Below are 15,621 nucleotides of genomic sequence, written 5' to 3'. Positions count from 1 at the left end.
ATAACTTTCTGGGGTTGCATTCCGTCCAATGTACTTCCTGGATGAACAATTTTTAAGGATAAATTAACAAAATAACAGAGAAAGACGGACAACTTGGATGGGTTCTCCCCTTTTTCTTCTTTTTAATGAATTTACCACCTCTTAGCAGTGTTGGGAGTAACGTGGTACAAAAGTAATTAATTACTGTAATGCATTGCTTTTTGCTATAATGTGGTAATGTAAGGCATTACAGGGAAAGAAAATGGTAATATTTACTCAATACAATTGTCAGTAATGCGGTAATTACAATGCATTTTTTAAACCCAGAATCAAGATGTGGGTTTCCTATAAATTCTAATTGCGGGAAACCTGAAAAAAGATCCAGTATCCACATATATGACGTCATTTATGGACTCAGCTATGCGGGCATTCTATGAGCAGAGAGGACGCAGCGGTAACGGCTCAAATACTCCAGCTGCGTCCTGCGCGGCCGCTGTTATATTCACAAAATCGCTCCACCAAAACAAAGTAATTCGTTTGCGATCGTTTATATCAGCTCATATTCTCTGGTACTTCATGTACTTTTCAGCTGAGTTCATAATCTGTGCGCCGGTGATTTCAACTCATTGCTGCTGGAGCGCAGCGCATATTAAGCTTCTTTTATTATTTTTGTTTTTTTGCGTTCGGTAGATCTCTTTGGCTGATTAGTTAGAAAGTAGGAAATCTAGGAAACAGTTTTTCTGGAAGACGGAAAAAACATGCAGCATGCAGGAAGGTTAGAGAGAGAAAGGGCCGGAAATTATTCAAATAAAAAAATAAAATAAAAAACAAAGTGCTTGAAAAGAAAAAAGTTGGTAGATCTATCCCCAGTACACATTTTTACCAGTGAAAAGCAATAATATATAAGCATTTAATATTTATACGTGATAGAATCAGATCACCCCAGAAGTCAGTCCACATCCAGGGCCGTATCAAGGCATTTGAGGACCAAGGCAAATATAGGCTTGGAGCCCCCACCACCTCACTCCCTGCTCAGATGGCCCTATAAGATGGCAGCGTGCTGAGAGTACAGATTGTTGTTGTTTTTATTTAATAAACAATCATTTTAAAGCACTGTTATTATATCTGACTGTTTTTAACAGCAATCCTAGCTCAGACACCACATCAGCTTCCACATATATGTCATGAGTTCACTGAGCGTCAGATTACCAGATTCATACTGAAGTTGTTTTGGTGAAAATAACTTAAAGTAATGCAAAAGTAGTGTAATTCCTTCCATTTTAAAACCAGTAATATTGTAATGTAATGAATTACTTTAAAATGAGGGCAACAAGTAATAAATGATGCATTACAGTTTTGAAGTAACTTGCCCAACACTGCCTCTTAGGGACACACGTTTACCAGCATTTCTTTAACCGGCTACTGACGCCCCTTAATGGTTAATAGCCAATTAACCATGAAAACAACCCCACCCCGATGCACACAGACATTTGCCCTCGCTCTATAAATTACACCTTTTCCATCTACTCTTTTTAAAATACTTCAGACGCACAACTAAAGTCCCACACTCGTTACAAGATGTAAAGAGAGAGCGGGATGACAGCTGGAATGTCCGTCAGACTCTGAGCTTGTTGCGCCGCGGACCGTCTGGGATCAAATACACAGCGCTGCTTGTGATTGCGTGCTTGTAAGTGCATTCTGGAGGCCACGGTTTTGAAAAATACTGTTTTCTTACATTGAACTGAATAATTACACTGACATTTCTGTATTTACTAGACAAATTAGGATTCAGACACAAGCTGGAGCGTCACGGCACACTGACTCGTTGCTGGTCTCGGTTCAGTTCGCTGCGTCGTGTTCTGCCAGGCTCAGCGCTTTGATGAGGCTTATTGTGCTCCAAGTATTAAATAACTAGGAATAAACGGCTCCAATGCTGGCTTGCTGCTAACTAACCGCTTCGTGTTTGAGCACATTTGTTTGATCACGTGACGAGCTCATTTCTTCTTCTGCGGTCGCCCGGTAAACATATTTGGCAGCGGCGCTCTGGTGGCACAAAATATATTACACCCAGCGCAGCAGAAGGACTTGAAGCAGTTAACTAGGAAAAACTGCTTTACCCGGTTACAACATTAACAGCAATTAACCAGTTAGCTACGTGCATCCCTACCACCTCGTATCAGAACAGGACTTTCTCTTTATCTGAATTTTCAAGCTTTTTGGATCGTTAAAAATGTTGCTCTATATGTGCCCCTTTTTTAACTTTGAGCACCCGCCCCTTCAAAGGTCTGTGCACGGCCCTGTTTCTGCCTGTCTTACAAAAACTAGAAGTAACAACGCTGCAGCTGAGGTCTGTGTCCCAGCAGCAACACATATTCTTCCCAGCAGAGGTGGCTTCACTCAGCTCAGCGCCTCCCTGCCGTGGGACAGCGCAACACTCAGCCACTCGTTGCTGCTTATTGAGGAAGTTAATGATTAGAACTACAAGCAATGAGGCTACTTTTTAATATGTTCATAATATTAACACATTTTCTTATCCGTGTGCATCCTGAAAAAGTCCTCTTTTTGGGCAGATAAATGAAAAAATTTATGTTTTTTTAAGCAGGTTTCATCTGAACATTTAAGACAAATGTTTTGACGTCAGTGTGTCAGGATTATTTTCTTTGCTCCCTGCTTCCAGTAGTGCAGGATATGGGTGATATAGGCGATATGGCCGAAAATCAACATCATGATATATTGAGGATTTCACCTCGATAACGATAAATGGACGATAACTACAGGTATGCGCAGAGACAAAAGTTGTCCACTAGATGGGGCTGTCACGTGTGTTACTTTAAGTCACATTTTTACATGACTCCAGGTGGTACAGCTTCTTAAAGGACACGAACGTAGCCAACCTACACACATCTTTTCATTTTTATTATCAAATTTATTGACATGGGAATGTGTGTGTGAATGGGTGAATGACTGATTGTATTGTGAAGCGCCTTGGGGGTTGTAGAAGCCTAAGAAGGTGCTATACAAATACAGACCATTTACCATTTATAATAAGAACCTAAGCAATCGCAATCTGAAAGTAAAAAGTACCACTGAATGTACCTTTGAGAGCTGTGACCCCAGCTGACCTCTCTGAGCCAGGTGAATACCAGATATTGTTACTCTACTGGGATTTCCAGAAGTTCACGTCAGCAGAAACAGGACGACTTTCTTGGAAAAAGCGGAAATGACTTTTACATTTTTAGCAAACAGAAACAGGGCATTACATTTACACGTTTGTTTTAACCCCCTGGCAGTAGGGGAGCAGTGGAAGATGACAATGTAGAAAACAAAAACTAAACAGTTAGAAGTTTACAAAACTAGTATTGCGTGCCTAATAAAAAATAAAAAATAAATTAGAGAATAAACATCAATCGCATTTACAAAAGTAATTTTGTCAAAAATATATAAACACAACTCAGGTGCTGGAATATAGAAGAAAGCTGAAAATAACGACAGACCATTATGTAATCAAAATGGTATTAACTTCTCAATAACACAAAAATAAAACAACTCTAGGAAAATAAACAAACATACGTGGCAGGACTACATGGTAGAAGCTTCAAATTTCCTTCTCATTTTTTCCTTTTTCATTCCGAGGACGGGAAAACTTTTGCCCCATTCAGAAAACCTCAACATCCGACGTAGTAGGCCTTTTGGCCACAGTTTGCTCCTGCGGCCTCCGCACTGGAGCGGAGCCGTTGTAGAGCACGTACCAGTAAAAATTGAGTTCGGAAGCGAGAGTGGAGCAGAGCGGAGGTAGTGTAATTTGGGGGTAAGTGTTCCTGTTACCATGAAATTTTACATTTTCAGTAATAATTTATAAAAATAAATACATTTTTTAACAATTGCAGTTCCCCCCCTCATCTGCTAGGGGCTGGTTCCAGATATCAAGTTCCTATTGAGTCCCATGTTAAAAATGCCAAATACACAGCAGAAAATAATGTTTACAGGTACAAAAAAAAAAATACCTTACCCAATGACAGTGATGGACTGTAATTTTTTTTTGTAATTTGTAATCTGTAATTTGAATTGCTTTTATTTTCTGATTTATTCACTTTATTTAACTTTGTACTGTTCCATGTTCACCGCCTTGGGCTTCCTGACAGGGTTGCGGAAGGCGCTTTATAAATAAAGCTTTGATTGATTGATTGATTGATTGATTGATTGATTGATTGATTGACTGAGTGGGGGTTGAGCCTGCAATTGTCTGATCATGGGGCAGACACTTAACGCTTCTGCCACCGTCACCAGAAGTAGATGGGTTTGACTTAGGCTCCCCATTTTCCAGGAGTGACAAGACAGATGACAAGGCCAAGATGGCAGTGGTGGGACTGGCCCACTGGGCTTCAGTTCATCTCTTCAGAAACCCACCAGTGATGGCACACAGTATTAGTCATTGTGTGACCCAGGATTATAGGGGCTCCAACAGAATGTGTATAGTGGTTGTAAAAATATATACAATTTGAACAGATAAAGATTTCATGCATTCAAGTTTTGCCTTATTTCCTTGTCCCAAGTGCATTAAATACAAAACATTTAACAAAAATCTATAGCAAATAATCACGTTTCACTTTATCCTTAGTCGATGATATAAGATACATTTTATAATGCAGAAAATCAAAATGAAGGAATTGTCCTTGCAAACTGAAAGTAAATAAATGAATATATGAGGAAATAAATAAATAAATGAGGAACTAAAACTAAACATAGAAATAAATAAACTAATAAATAGATTAAACAAAGTTCTTACAAAAACATTTAATTATAAATAAATTTATGTCATTGTTTAATTATTTACAATAGTATTTTCTCATTTATTTATTTTTGTTCTATTTTTCATTTTTGGCAGCATCAGTCTTCCGTACTTCAGACAACACCCAACTGGAAAAAAAAAAACAGGAAAATTTTACTGAGTTCTTTGCTACAATCTCTAAATTTCCCCCACTGTGGCCAATATAGGTGCAAGGCTATAGTGATTTGTAACGTATTTAGCTCATGGCAGAGGACACTTCGCTCTTCCAGCTCTCCGTTCTGCCCTCGTTCTCGCGTGACTTCCGTTTGGACGAAGTTTGAATTAACGGCTCTGACTCTGAGGCTGAATTCCTCCCGAAAAATTTCTCCCGAGGACCCACAGGACCACGTCAACGTCAAGTGTCTGTAAGCTAAGTTTCATTTCCTTAAAATGTAAAAAGCACAGTGGTTTGTTTTTAGGGGATTTTTTTCTTTTTTGTTTCATCGTGCAGCAAAGCTAGTTAGCTTAGCTTTGCCGGAGCTGTCACACTTTGAAGTTTTCTAGCAGTGTTTAAACGTGGTTGCCTGCATGTTTTGCAGTAAACCTTACAGTCATTGAGGAGCTATGTTTTGCACTGCAGAGCGCACAGAAACGAACCTACCGAGTAGTTGTTTATTCAAATGCCTCGGCACTGAATGCAAATGGACATTTTGTTTTACCGAGTTCACAACGTGCTTTCACATCCTGAATCAGCTAAAGCCGTTGTTGAAAAATTGGAAGTGCGCCATTTCGTTGTGTGGGCGCCAAAGTCAAACCATGAAAGAACCATAGACTGTACATATACTGGACAAACGGATTCCATTGGCTTCAATAACACGTTTGTTGTCTATAATGGGAGGTGGCCACCACCGCCATTTTGACCGTGTCACAGGTTCCGTCCAGCCCAGACAATTCCATAAAAGGGAAGAGAGGAGGCGCTGAGGGTGTGGCTGTAAGGCTGGGCTCGAGTGACGACACCCTGGCGAACTAGCTACGAGCTAACCTGAAGCTAACCCTGGCTAACCCAAAGCTAAAGCGGAGGTGGGAGCCGAGCTAACGGATGTAGCCACCTAGCTTCAACCCAACCGGAGCTAACTGGAACACCCATCGACCTGAACCTTACACGGAGTTTAGGTGGAGGTTTTCTGCGCCTGTTCGTGAGAAGTACCAGTATTAAAAAGTTTTAAATCGGTAAGTTTATAATTTATTTCCGTAATGAAAACATTTTGCTTTGAGCAAGTTTTCAGTAGTTTTTTTCGGCGCTATCACTCCTGAGTCGCACCAGCCATTAAATGTATCATGAAGAAGAGAACATATATTTAAGTCGTATTTTGGGGGGACATTTTATTATCTTTCTTACAAAATCTGAGACCAAGCGTTTCACATTGCAACACAAGCACCGGTAACCATAACAGAATGAACAACAGCCAGCAGAGGAGAGGATGGCGGTGTTTCCACCCCTCCCGGCCGGCGAGGAGAGCTCATTCCTGGGCTGGAGCCGGCCCTCAGCACCCCGCCACAGGCTCTAACAGATGCTGGCGGTGTTTGAAACCCTCCCAGCGGGACAGGGGAACTCATTCTTGTGTGGGTCGGAGTCGGCCCGCAGCAGCGCGGTGTAGCCTACATATTTTGTTATATAAGTCGCTCTGGAGTATAAGTAGCAGGACCAGCCAGAATATGTAAAAAAGTGCGAGTTATAGTCCGGAAAATATGGCAGTTATTAGTATTCGAGCTAAATTAGCAGCCTAAATACATTTCATATATTTCCAAAATGTAATACTTGTTTGTATCTTGTACAGCCAACTAGTCTTTATTCTGGACTCAGTACAATTTACCAAAAGTAAAGAGACATTCTACAGATGAAGTAAGCACAAGATAACTTACTGGAAGACACGGAATTATCATGAGAACCAGAACAAGAGAGCCTGATAACAGTCATGTGAAAATAACAGTTAAAAAGTATGTATGTATAATAGAAATAAAAATATATTAGAATTAGTGTAACTCACTGTGATCCAAACAATAAATCAGCCATAGCTGATTAGTAAATATGACATGAGGTCTTGGAGTTTTTAATTTTCATTTTTTTCTTAGATCTGTTAAAAGGTCACCATGGCAGCCTGTGTGTCTCCAACATCAGCTACACAAAGCAGCAAGTGTAAATTCCACATACCTGTCTCACCACTTCATGTATGGTTTTGTACTTTAAACAATTATGACAAACCTGTTATTTTTTCTCCATAGCCATTTGGATCATTGGAGACAGCTGAGTGAGGCGTGGTGCCCAGAGAGCTGCAGAGACAACCTTGGCCTCCCTGACGTCTGTGTCTCCTGGTTCGGTTGGGGCGGACCATCGACATACATACATACATGTGCCGACACTTTGCGCCCTGTTTTATAAAATGTAGTGTTAAAAATAAATGTTTTTGCTCAATTACTGGAATTTCTTTGGTTAAGACAAAAGTGAGGAATAATCATTTACAAGTTATTTGTACAACAGGCCCATTTTAAATCCCAACAGTTTCTTAGCAGACAATAGAAATGTGTTCTTTACTAACTTTACTTGGTTTAAAAATCTTACTAAAATAGTGGCGTATTGCAAAACCCAATCATACTTATGTAAACATTAGCTTTGTAGATATTTTTTACAGATCTATATTTGTGTGCAACAAATCCAAACTTAAATAATTTGTCATTCTTTATTGAAAAACAACAAAATACAGTTATACAGAAGTGTGGGAAAATGATAATGTGAAAGTATTGCTATTTAAATGTAATCCTATTTATCTTTAAAAAGAAAAACTCTAAAAATGTCCTGTACAGCATCATGACAGAAGAATGGTGGTCTGTCTGTCAGAATGTGCTGAACAGATTTGCTCTTTGAAGAGGAGTGTCATGTTTGGAGGAAGGTACTTAACCCAAGACATGCAGAATACAACACTGACCAAAAACTGATGGAAAAAATGATTTATTTATAAGGAGGAACTTAAGGTGCACAGATAAGTCTGTGGTTGGAACTGCAACAACAGCTCAGCGTCTGGAGGAGGGAGAACACAGGTGAGCTTAGGTTCTGGTTTCAAAATCCATTGTAGGCAGGCAGAGGTGCTCAGCAGACTTACTGTGGTGGGTGTATGTGTTGGCTGGAGGAGGGAGAGGTAGAGAGGAAGCGCAGGAGAGGGAGCAGAGGTGGAGAGAAGCGGGGCGTCCTGGTGGATGGGGCACTGGGTGAGATGAGAGGTGGGTTATGGAGGCTGGTGATAAGGTCTGTGTGTTGAATATCCAAATCCTGGAGTAGAGGTCAGTATCCAATGAGGTCGACAGGAATCCTGAAGAATGGTAAATCCAATATAAGAGCAAAAACACTACGAAATAACATTAATCCTAGGAACAATAGAGGTAACACGAGTGGCTGGTTACTACCAAAACTGAGGCAATCTTCTGGCGTCAACTTGTGTCCTCCATCCACCTTAAATAGGAAAGCACCCCGCTGATTGCTGATCAGGAACGGCTGGGGTGGAGTCACCAGAACCATGAAGAACGTGTCTCCAGAGACAACCCGGGTCCTGGTACCGATCAGGAAGCGGACCTTATCACCCAGAGCTGCCAGGTCATGCTCAAAGCCTTCATGTTCATGACGCCGTCTTACCCCGGGTTTCCACGGGAGCCGTCAGCAGCACGTTACTGCAGCAGCACGTCTTGCTCGCGTAAGCTGCTGCTTGGCCCTTCCCACGAGACGCGAAGCAGCAGGGGAGCAGCTGTCACCGACCGAGCACGAAGTCACACGAGTGACTTCGTCAGTAAACACAACAACAAGCAGGAGAAAACTACAACATGGTTTGTGTTTTATGTTCTGTCCATTTTATAATCGCCAATACGGACCTGAAAAACAAAGGAGACCGCTAGCTAGGTGATAACTTCTCACGGGGCCGCACAGTTAGTAACTGTTTTTAAAATTAAAGCAACCGGAAGGCAGTACGTTCTTTATTCTGAAAATCTCGGTAGCTTCTCTCAATTTCCACGTCCGATTTCCTGTCTTTCCTTCCCCAAAAATGTCGAACTTGACCCGTTTCAGAGGCGTCGCGCGTAGAAAATAGAACCGGCGCGTAAAGGCCACGACATGCTGCTCCTGAGACGCGGCCGACTCGCACTGCTGACGGCTCCAGTGGAAAAGGTTCTGTTGACCACAGCGGTTCCTATCAGCAGCTATGACGTGCTGCTGCAGTAACGTGCAGCTGACGGCTCCTGTGGAAAGCCGGGGTTAGTCGGCTTCATCCTGTAAACAAACAAATGAGTGGTAACAAAAACACCACGTCTGGTTCTGGTGGAGGCGGAGGACAACACGCACCTTTCCAGGAGCAGAACCCAGATGTTCTTGTTGCTACAAACAGAGACGAGCAGAGTTAACAAACCAGGAAGTGAGAGGGACCAGCTGCTGCAGACAGGTGACGCTCACCTGAGCCTGAACCATAGGAGCCTCCTCAGCCATCAGACCTTCTGACTCCAGTTCAGATGCCACCTTGTTGATGTCCCTCAGGCGGGACTCGTTGGCCTTCAGGTCCTGCAGGACAAAAGCACAGCTGATTATCACCTGAGCTGATCTGACAGCTGCTGCTGGGAGACGGAGAGGAGGAAAAGTCCGACCTTCTGGAAGTCGTCAAACTTCTTCTGCAAGACCTCGACCTGCTCCAGGTCCGACCCGTCTCTCCATCCTCATTCAGCTAAAGACGCGAGTTCAAGTAAAACAACCTAAAGTCACACAAACACAAAGCAGGTGTGGAGATGTTCGCTCTGAGCTGGAGGTCGTTCCTCGGCTGTGAAGGGCACACGAACCTTGTTGGTGCTGTTGAGCAGCGTGAGGATGTCGCCCTTCTTCATGGTGACCTCTCCAGGACTCTTCTCCTGGTAGTCGTACAGAGCCAGAACCAGCTCCTTCCCGGTCTCATCGTCAGTTGGAGCCACTTGTTGCTGTCGGGTTAACAGGTCTGGTGTTAGAACGTGGTGGATAAGAATGTTCTGACGGGCCGAGGGTTCTGAACCAGCGAAGTGACCTGGACCCAAACAAAGTGAGCCAGAACCTGCAGACACCTCAGAAACATGTCAGGACCAGACCTGCTCTACCTTCCTCCATTATGGTCTCTCCTTTCTGGGTGACAGCCTTGATGCGAGGTTCATGACCTGTGATCTCAGCCTGCAGAGCCTCGTGCTTCTTCAACAGGTTCTGGACACCAATCAGGTCCTTCCCTGAGGACACATGTTAAGAGTTCAGCATTATGCAGTAGACAGACCAGTTTAACCCAGGGGTTTCTTTCTTCTACAATCTGCTCTTTAACTGTATTATTTCCTGCTATTTCAGCTGTTAACTTTATTTTTTCTCTAAGTGTTTTTCTCCCCAGAAGAAGCTACAATGATGTTCTGCTGAGCTGTGGTGGCCTCATGGAGGGGGCCATCATCTAGCACACTGCTGCTAACCACTTAATCATTCTCCCTCTCCTGATAATAACATTTTACTTTCTTTGATGTTGGATGTACTACTGCTAGTTTACCCGTTTAATTATAGATTCACTAGGATAAATACAATAAAATTTATCTCTCGCCAAATAGAATATTTACTAAGAAATCACAATGTAACGTGTGTGTGTGTGTGTGTGTGTGTGTGTGTGTGTGTGTGTGTGTGTGTGTGTGTGTGTGTGTGTGTGTGTGTGTGTGTGTCTGTGTGTAAAAGCCATGTGTAGTGTTTATTTATAAAGCATATGTTGTTGGATTTTATCCAGAATCGAGACTTTGAAAATATATTGTTTAATTACAGTTTGATTTATTTGACATCTGTATAATGTTTATTATTTTGTTTTTTCCCCCTAAATGCCTAACGTTTGAGTTTAACATGAATATCAGTCATTCATCCCAATACATGAAGTTACACATTTTAAATTTTAATAGGGGAAGACTGCAGGAGGGAGAGGTAAAATCATAGACTGTACATACTTGCTACCCGCCGGCTGTGATCACAAGCGACAACATATTAGTTCCCGCTGCTTCTTCGGTAAACAGCGCCAACAAAAACAAAGAAACTTGGGATCTTGTCGGCGTGGCTGTGGGATTTAAGGGAAACGCTGTATGCCCTATAGACTTCTCACCGAGCTGCAGTATTTCTCCGGTCAGATCTGTCTCTCCTTGAACCGTCACCTTATCGTGGTGGAGGAGTTTGAGTGCCCTAATGATCCTAGGAGCTATGTTGCCTGGGGCACTTAGTGCCCCTGGTAGGGTCTCCCATGACAAATTGGTCTTAGGTGAAGGGTGAGACAAAGAACAGTTCGAAGGATCTTTCATGGCGGTGAAAACGAAGAGTCGGAGTACCCGGCCCGGAGGGTTACCGGGGTCCCACCCTGGAGCCAGGCCTGGGGTTGGGGCCCGTGAGCGAGCGCCTGGTGGCCGGGCTTTCGCCCATGGGGCCCGGCCGGGCCCAGCCCGAACCGGATACATGGGCTCGTCCAACTGTGGACCCACCACCCGCAGGAGGAACATGAAGGGTCCGGTGCAATGTGAATCGGGTGGCAGACCAAGGCGGGAGCCTTGGCGGTCCAATCCCCGGACAAGGAAACTAGTTTTTGGGACATGGAACGTCACCTCGCTGGCGGGGAAGGAGCCGGAGCTTGTGGCAGAGGTTGAGCGGTACCGGCTAGATATAGTCGGACTCACCTCGACACATTGCATTGGCTCTGGAACCCGAGACCTGGAGAGGGGTTGGACACTCTACTTTGCTGGAGTTGCTCCGGGTGAGAGGCGGAGGGCTGGGGTTGGCTTTTTGTTAGCCCCGAGACTCTCTGCCTGTGTGTTGGGGTTTACCCCGGGGGACAAGAGGGTAGCTTCCTTGCGCCTTCGGGTCGGGGAACGGGTCCTGACTGTTGTTTGTGCGTATGGGCCAAATATCAGTTCAGAGTACCCACCCTTTTTGGAGTCCCTGGGACGAGTGCTAGATAGTGCTCCATCAGGGGACTCCATTGTCCTGCTGGGGGACTTCAATGCTCACGTGGGCAATGACAGCTTGACCTGGAGGGGTGTGATTGGGAGGAACGGCCCACCTGATCAGAACTCGAGCGGTGTTTTGTTATTGGACTTCTGTGCAAGCCGCAGTTTGGCCATAACGAACACCATGTTCGAACATAAGGATGCCCACCGGTACACTTGGTACCAGGGCAGCCTAGGTCACAGGTCGATGATAGATTTTGTAGTCGTATCATCTGACCTGCGACCGTATGTTTTGGACACCCGAGTGAAGAGAGGGGCGGAGCTGTCAACTGATCACCACCTGGTGGTGAGTTGGATCAGATGGCAAGGGAACATGCCGCGTAGACCTGGCAGACCCAAACGCATAGTGAGGGTCTGCTGGGAATGCCTGGCAGAAGAACCTGTCAAGACGGTCTTCAACTCCCACCTCCGGCAGAGCTTTGACCACGTCCCGAGAGCAGTGGGGGACATTGAGTCCGAGTGGGCCTTGTTCCACTCTGCGATTGTCGAGGCGGCTGTTGCTAGCTGTGGTCGTAAGGTGGCCGGTGCCAGTCGTGGTGGCAACCCCCGTACCCGCTGGTGGACACCAGAGGTTCGGGGAGCCGTCAGGCTGAAGAAGGAGGCCTACAGGGCGTGGCTGGTCTGTGGGTCTCCGGAGGCAGCAGACAGGTACCGGATAGCCAAGCGGGGTGCAGCAGTGGCAGTTGCCGAGGCAAAATCTCGGGCGTGGGAGGAGTTTGGTGAGGCCATGGAGAAAGACTATCGATCGGCTCCAAAGAGGTTCTGGCAAACTGTCCGGCGCCTCAGGAGAGGAAGGCAGCAACTCGCTCACACTGTTTACAGTGGGGATGGGGAGCTGCTGACGTCAACTGAGGCTATAGTCGGACGGTGGAAGGAATACTTTGAGGAGCTCCTCAATCCCACCAATGCGCATTCCGAGGAGGAACCAGAGCTGGGAGGCCTGGGGATGGACTGTCCGATCTCGGGGGCAGAAGTTGCTGAGGTAGTCAAACAACTACACAGCGGCGGAGCCCCGGGGGCGGATGAGGTTCGTCCTGGGTATCTCAAGGCTATGGATGTTGTAGGGCTGTCATGGTTGACACGTCTCTACAACATTGCGTGGTCATCGGGGGCAGTTCCTAGGGAGTGGCAGACCGGGGTGGTGGTCCCCATCTTTAAGAAGGGTGACCTGAGGGTGTGTTCCAACTATAGGGGGATCACACTCCTCAGCCTCCCTGGAAAGGTCTACTCCAAGGTACTGGAGAGGAGGGTCCGATCGATAGTTGAATCTCAGATAGAGGAGGAGCAATGTGGTTTTCGTCCTGGCCGTGGAACTGTGGACCAGCTCTATACCCTTGCAAGGGTGATGGAGGGGGCATGGGAGTTTGCCCAACCAATCCACATGTGCTTTGTGGATTTGGAGAAGGCTTATGACCGTGTCCCCAGGGGCACCCTGTGGGGGACGCTCCAGGAGTATGGGGTGGGTTGCTTTCTGTTAAGGGCCATTCAGTCCCTTTACCAGAGGAGCGTGAGTTTGGTCCGCATAGCCGGTAGTAAGTCGGACCTGTTCCCAGTGAGGGTTGGACTCCGCCAGGGCTGCCCTTTGTCACCGGTTCTGTTCATCACATTTATGGACAGAATTTCTAGACGCAGCCGTGGTGTGGAGTGTGTCGAGTTTGGTGGCAGGAGAATCTCGTCTCTGCTTTTTGCGGATGATGTGGTCCTCCTAGCTTCATCCAGCTCTGACCTTCAGCTCTTGCTGGGTAGGTTCGCGGCCGAATGTGAAGCGGCTGGGATGAGGATCAGCACCTCCAAATCTGAGACCATGGTTCTCGACCGGAAAAGGGTGGCTTGCCACCTCCGGGTCGGGGGAGAGGTCCTACCTCAAGTGGAGGAGTTTAAGTATCTCGGGGTCTTGTTCACGAGTGAGGGTAGGAGGGATCGGGAGATCGACAGGCGGATTGGTTCGGCGTCTGCAGTGATGCGGACGCTGAGCCGATCTGTCGTGGGGAAGAGGGAGCTGAGCCAGAAAGCCAGGCTCTCGATTTACCGGTCGATCTACGTCCCAATCCTCACCTATGGTCATGAGCTTTGGGTAATGACCGAAAGAACGAGATCGCGGATACAAGCGGCCGAAATGAGTTTCCTCCGTAGGGTGGCCGGGCTCAGCCTTAGAGATAGGGTGAGGAGCTCGGACATTCGGGAGGGACTCGGAGTAGAACCGCTGCTCCTCCGGATCGAAAGGAGCCAGTTGAGGTGGTTTGGGCATCTGGTCAGGATGCCTCCTGGACGCCTCCCTGGGGAGGTGTTTCGGGCATGTCCTGCCGGCAGAAGGCCCCCGGGTCGACCCAGGACACGTTGGAGAAGTTACATCTCCAATCTGGTCCGGGAACGCCTTGGGGTCCTGCCGGAGGAGCTGGTGGACAAGGCCGGGGAGAGGACGGCCTGGAGCTCCCTAGTTGGGATGCTGCCCCCGCGACCCGGACCCGGATAAGCGGAGGAAGACGAGACGAGATCTTTCTCTGAGAGCTCCATGAGCGGTCAGCCCACGCAGAAACTAGCCGCCGCACCGGTCAGGCTGCCTGGCCTGACCGCTGGGGATTACCGGATGGAAGAATGGACACAGGTGTCACTCCAAGCCTGCTGGAGATTTTAAGGGTTCAGATGAAAACACCCTACCACTCAGGCTGCTTACACATCGATATTAAGTTGTCGCTGTTGCGCTCACGCCATAATACAGTATTAGATGCGGTTAAAGTCAGACATGAAAAACTCCACGAGCGGTCAGACCACGCAGCAGCTAGGCGCAGCAAGTAGGCGCCGGATCGAACAGGCTGCCCGGCCTGACCGCTGGGGATTACCGGGTGGAAGAATGGACACAGAAGTCTCCCTCTTAGCGCTCCGTCATATTTCAACCCATTTTGATCTTTTACCATATTACCCATCTAAATATGCCCTATTAATTATTTTACCGTATTTTACATTTAAATTTCATGGTTAAACAGTAAATGCTACATGTTAAACTGATGGCTAGCTAGCTACTTCGGTAAACTCAGTTAGTTTAAAGGCAGCAGTGACATAAAATACGAATATAGATTTTAACTTACCGAAAAAAATGAAGTGGAGACTCCTTGGACGCTCTATTAGTGCAATTAATACCACTGCAAGTCATTTTGTCCAACAATTGCACCAATAATATCCAAAACAGAATTCACAAGCACAGAGACTCAAAATCCCGAAACAGCTTCCAGGAGGGGCCGAGGCTGTACTGAGGCCTTTCCACGGAGTTAGCTCTGTGGTCACGTGGGTCTGAGGCGGCGGTCACGTGTGTCCGATGCTCATTAATTATACAGAATTTTAGGCTTTCAATACACTTAAACAGAAGAGTGAGAAAAAAATTCACCCCCCTCAGAGTTGTCATGAGTATAAACTAGATAATTTAGACAAAAAACATGTTTTGGCACCAGGCTGTAAACATGTTTATTTCTGCTGTGAAATCGGCATTTTCAACATGGGAGTCAATGAGGATTTGCTCGCTTCTGGCACCAGCCCCCAGCGGATGAGGGTGGAACTGCAATTTTTCTTACTTCCGGGTTGGGACCATTTTCTGAGCGGCATTGTGGGGGCTTGGAAAGAACTTGTTCTATTTCGTCTAGTCTTAGCCCTTAAGCGAGCTGCTATTGGAAGGATGATCTCCGCATCAGCCAATCATGAAGAGCTTAAATGTACGCCCACCAATAGTGGGCCCCCTCGTGGTATATAACCGCAGTGACCCCACTGCTCGCCTCCTTTTTCTCTTCATGCCAAGCTGAGAGCTTCTTAAAGAGCAA

The 15,621-nt window shown here is 46.0% G+C and overlaps 1 protein-coding gene and 1 long non-coding RNA gene across 8 annotated transcripts; one reads left to right on the top strand and one right to left on the bottom strand.

Annotated features, from left to right (window-relative positions):
* The first annotated feature begins 5,891 nt into the window (after positions 1 to 5,891).
* Positions 5,892 to 7,220, top strand: LOC139062463 (uncharacterized). 2 transcript variants are annotated; one of them, XR_011516007.1, is made up of 3 exons: positions 5,892 to 5,977; positions 6,881 to 6,944; positions 7,031 to 7,220. It is a non-coding gene; the product is annotated as an uncharacterized lncRNA (long non-coding RNA). The 2 variants fall into 2 exon arrangements; XR_011516006.1 differs by lacking the exon at positions 5,892 to 5,977 and having other exon boundaries at positions 6,806 to 6,944.
* A 1,204-nt stretch (positions 7,221 to 8,424) lies between these two features.
* Positions 8,425 to 15,415, bottom strand: LOC139062462 (uncharacterized). 6 transcript variants are annotated; one of them, XR_011516002.1, is made up of 7 exons: positions 14,899 to 15,415; positions 9,905 to 10,027; positions 9,617 to 9,834; positions 9,428 to 9,504; positions 9,240 to 9,344; positions 9,132 to 9,164; positions 8,425 to 9,059 (listed from the first exon to the last, which is right to left on the bottom strand). XR_011516002.1 is itself a non-coding variant. In XM_070543337.1 (5 exons), the coding sequence occupies exons 2-5, from the start codon at positions 9,912 to 9,914 to the stop codon at positions 9,338 to 9,340; spliced, it is 312 nt and encodes a 103-aa protein (XP_070399438.1). In that variant the 5' UTR covers positions 9,915 to 10,027; positions 14,899 to 15,415; the 3' UTR covers positions 8,425 to 9,337. The 6 variants fall into 6 exon arrangements, 1 of the variants encoding a protein (XP_070399438.1); XR_011516005.1 differs by having other exon boundaries at positions 8,425 to 9,164; positions 9,428 to 9,532; positions 9,617 to 9,751; positions 9,896 to 10,027; XR_011516003.1 differs by having other exon boundaries at positions 8,425 to 9,164; positions 9,428 to 9,532.
* Between the last annotated feature and the right edge of the window lie 206 nt (positions 15,416 to 15,621).

Source organism: Nothobranchius furzeri, chromosome 13 (genome assembly GCF_043380555.1).
Source record: "Nothobranchius furzeri strain GRZ-AD chromosome 13, NfurGRZ-RIMD1, whole genome shotgun sequence".
Lineage (NCBI taxonomy): Eukaryota > Metazoa > Chordata > Actinopteri > Cyprinodontiformes > Nothobranchiidae > Nothobranchius > Nothobranchius furzeri.
Note: the sequence above shows the minus strand (reverse complement) of the source record. Positions and strands in the feature narration are given on the sequence as shown.

What these genes read in the sequence shown, in the direction of transcription:
- LOC139062462 (XM_070543337.1), bottom strand. An exon ending in TGCTCAACAGCACCAACAAG is followed by an intron (nt 9,505 to 9,616) that starts GTTCGTGTGCCC and finishes TCGCGTCTTTAG; the next exon opens with CTGAATGAGGATGGAGAGAC.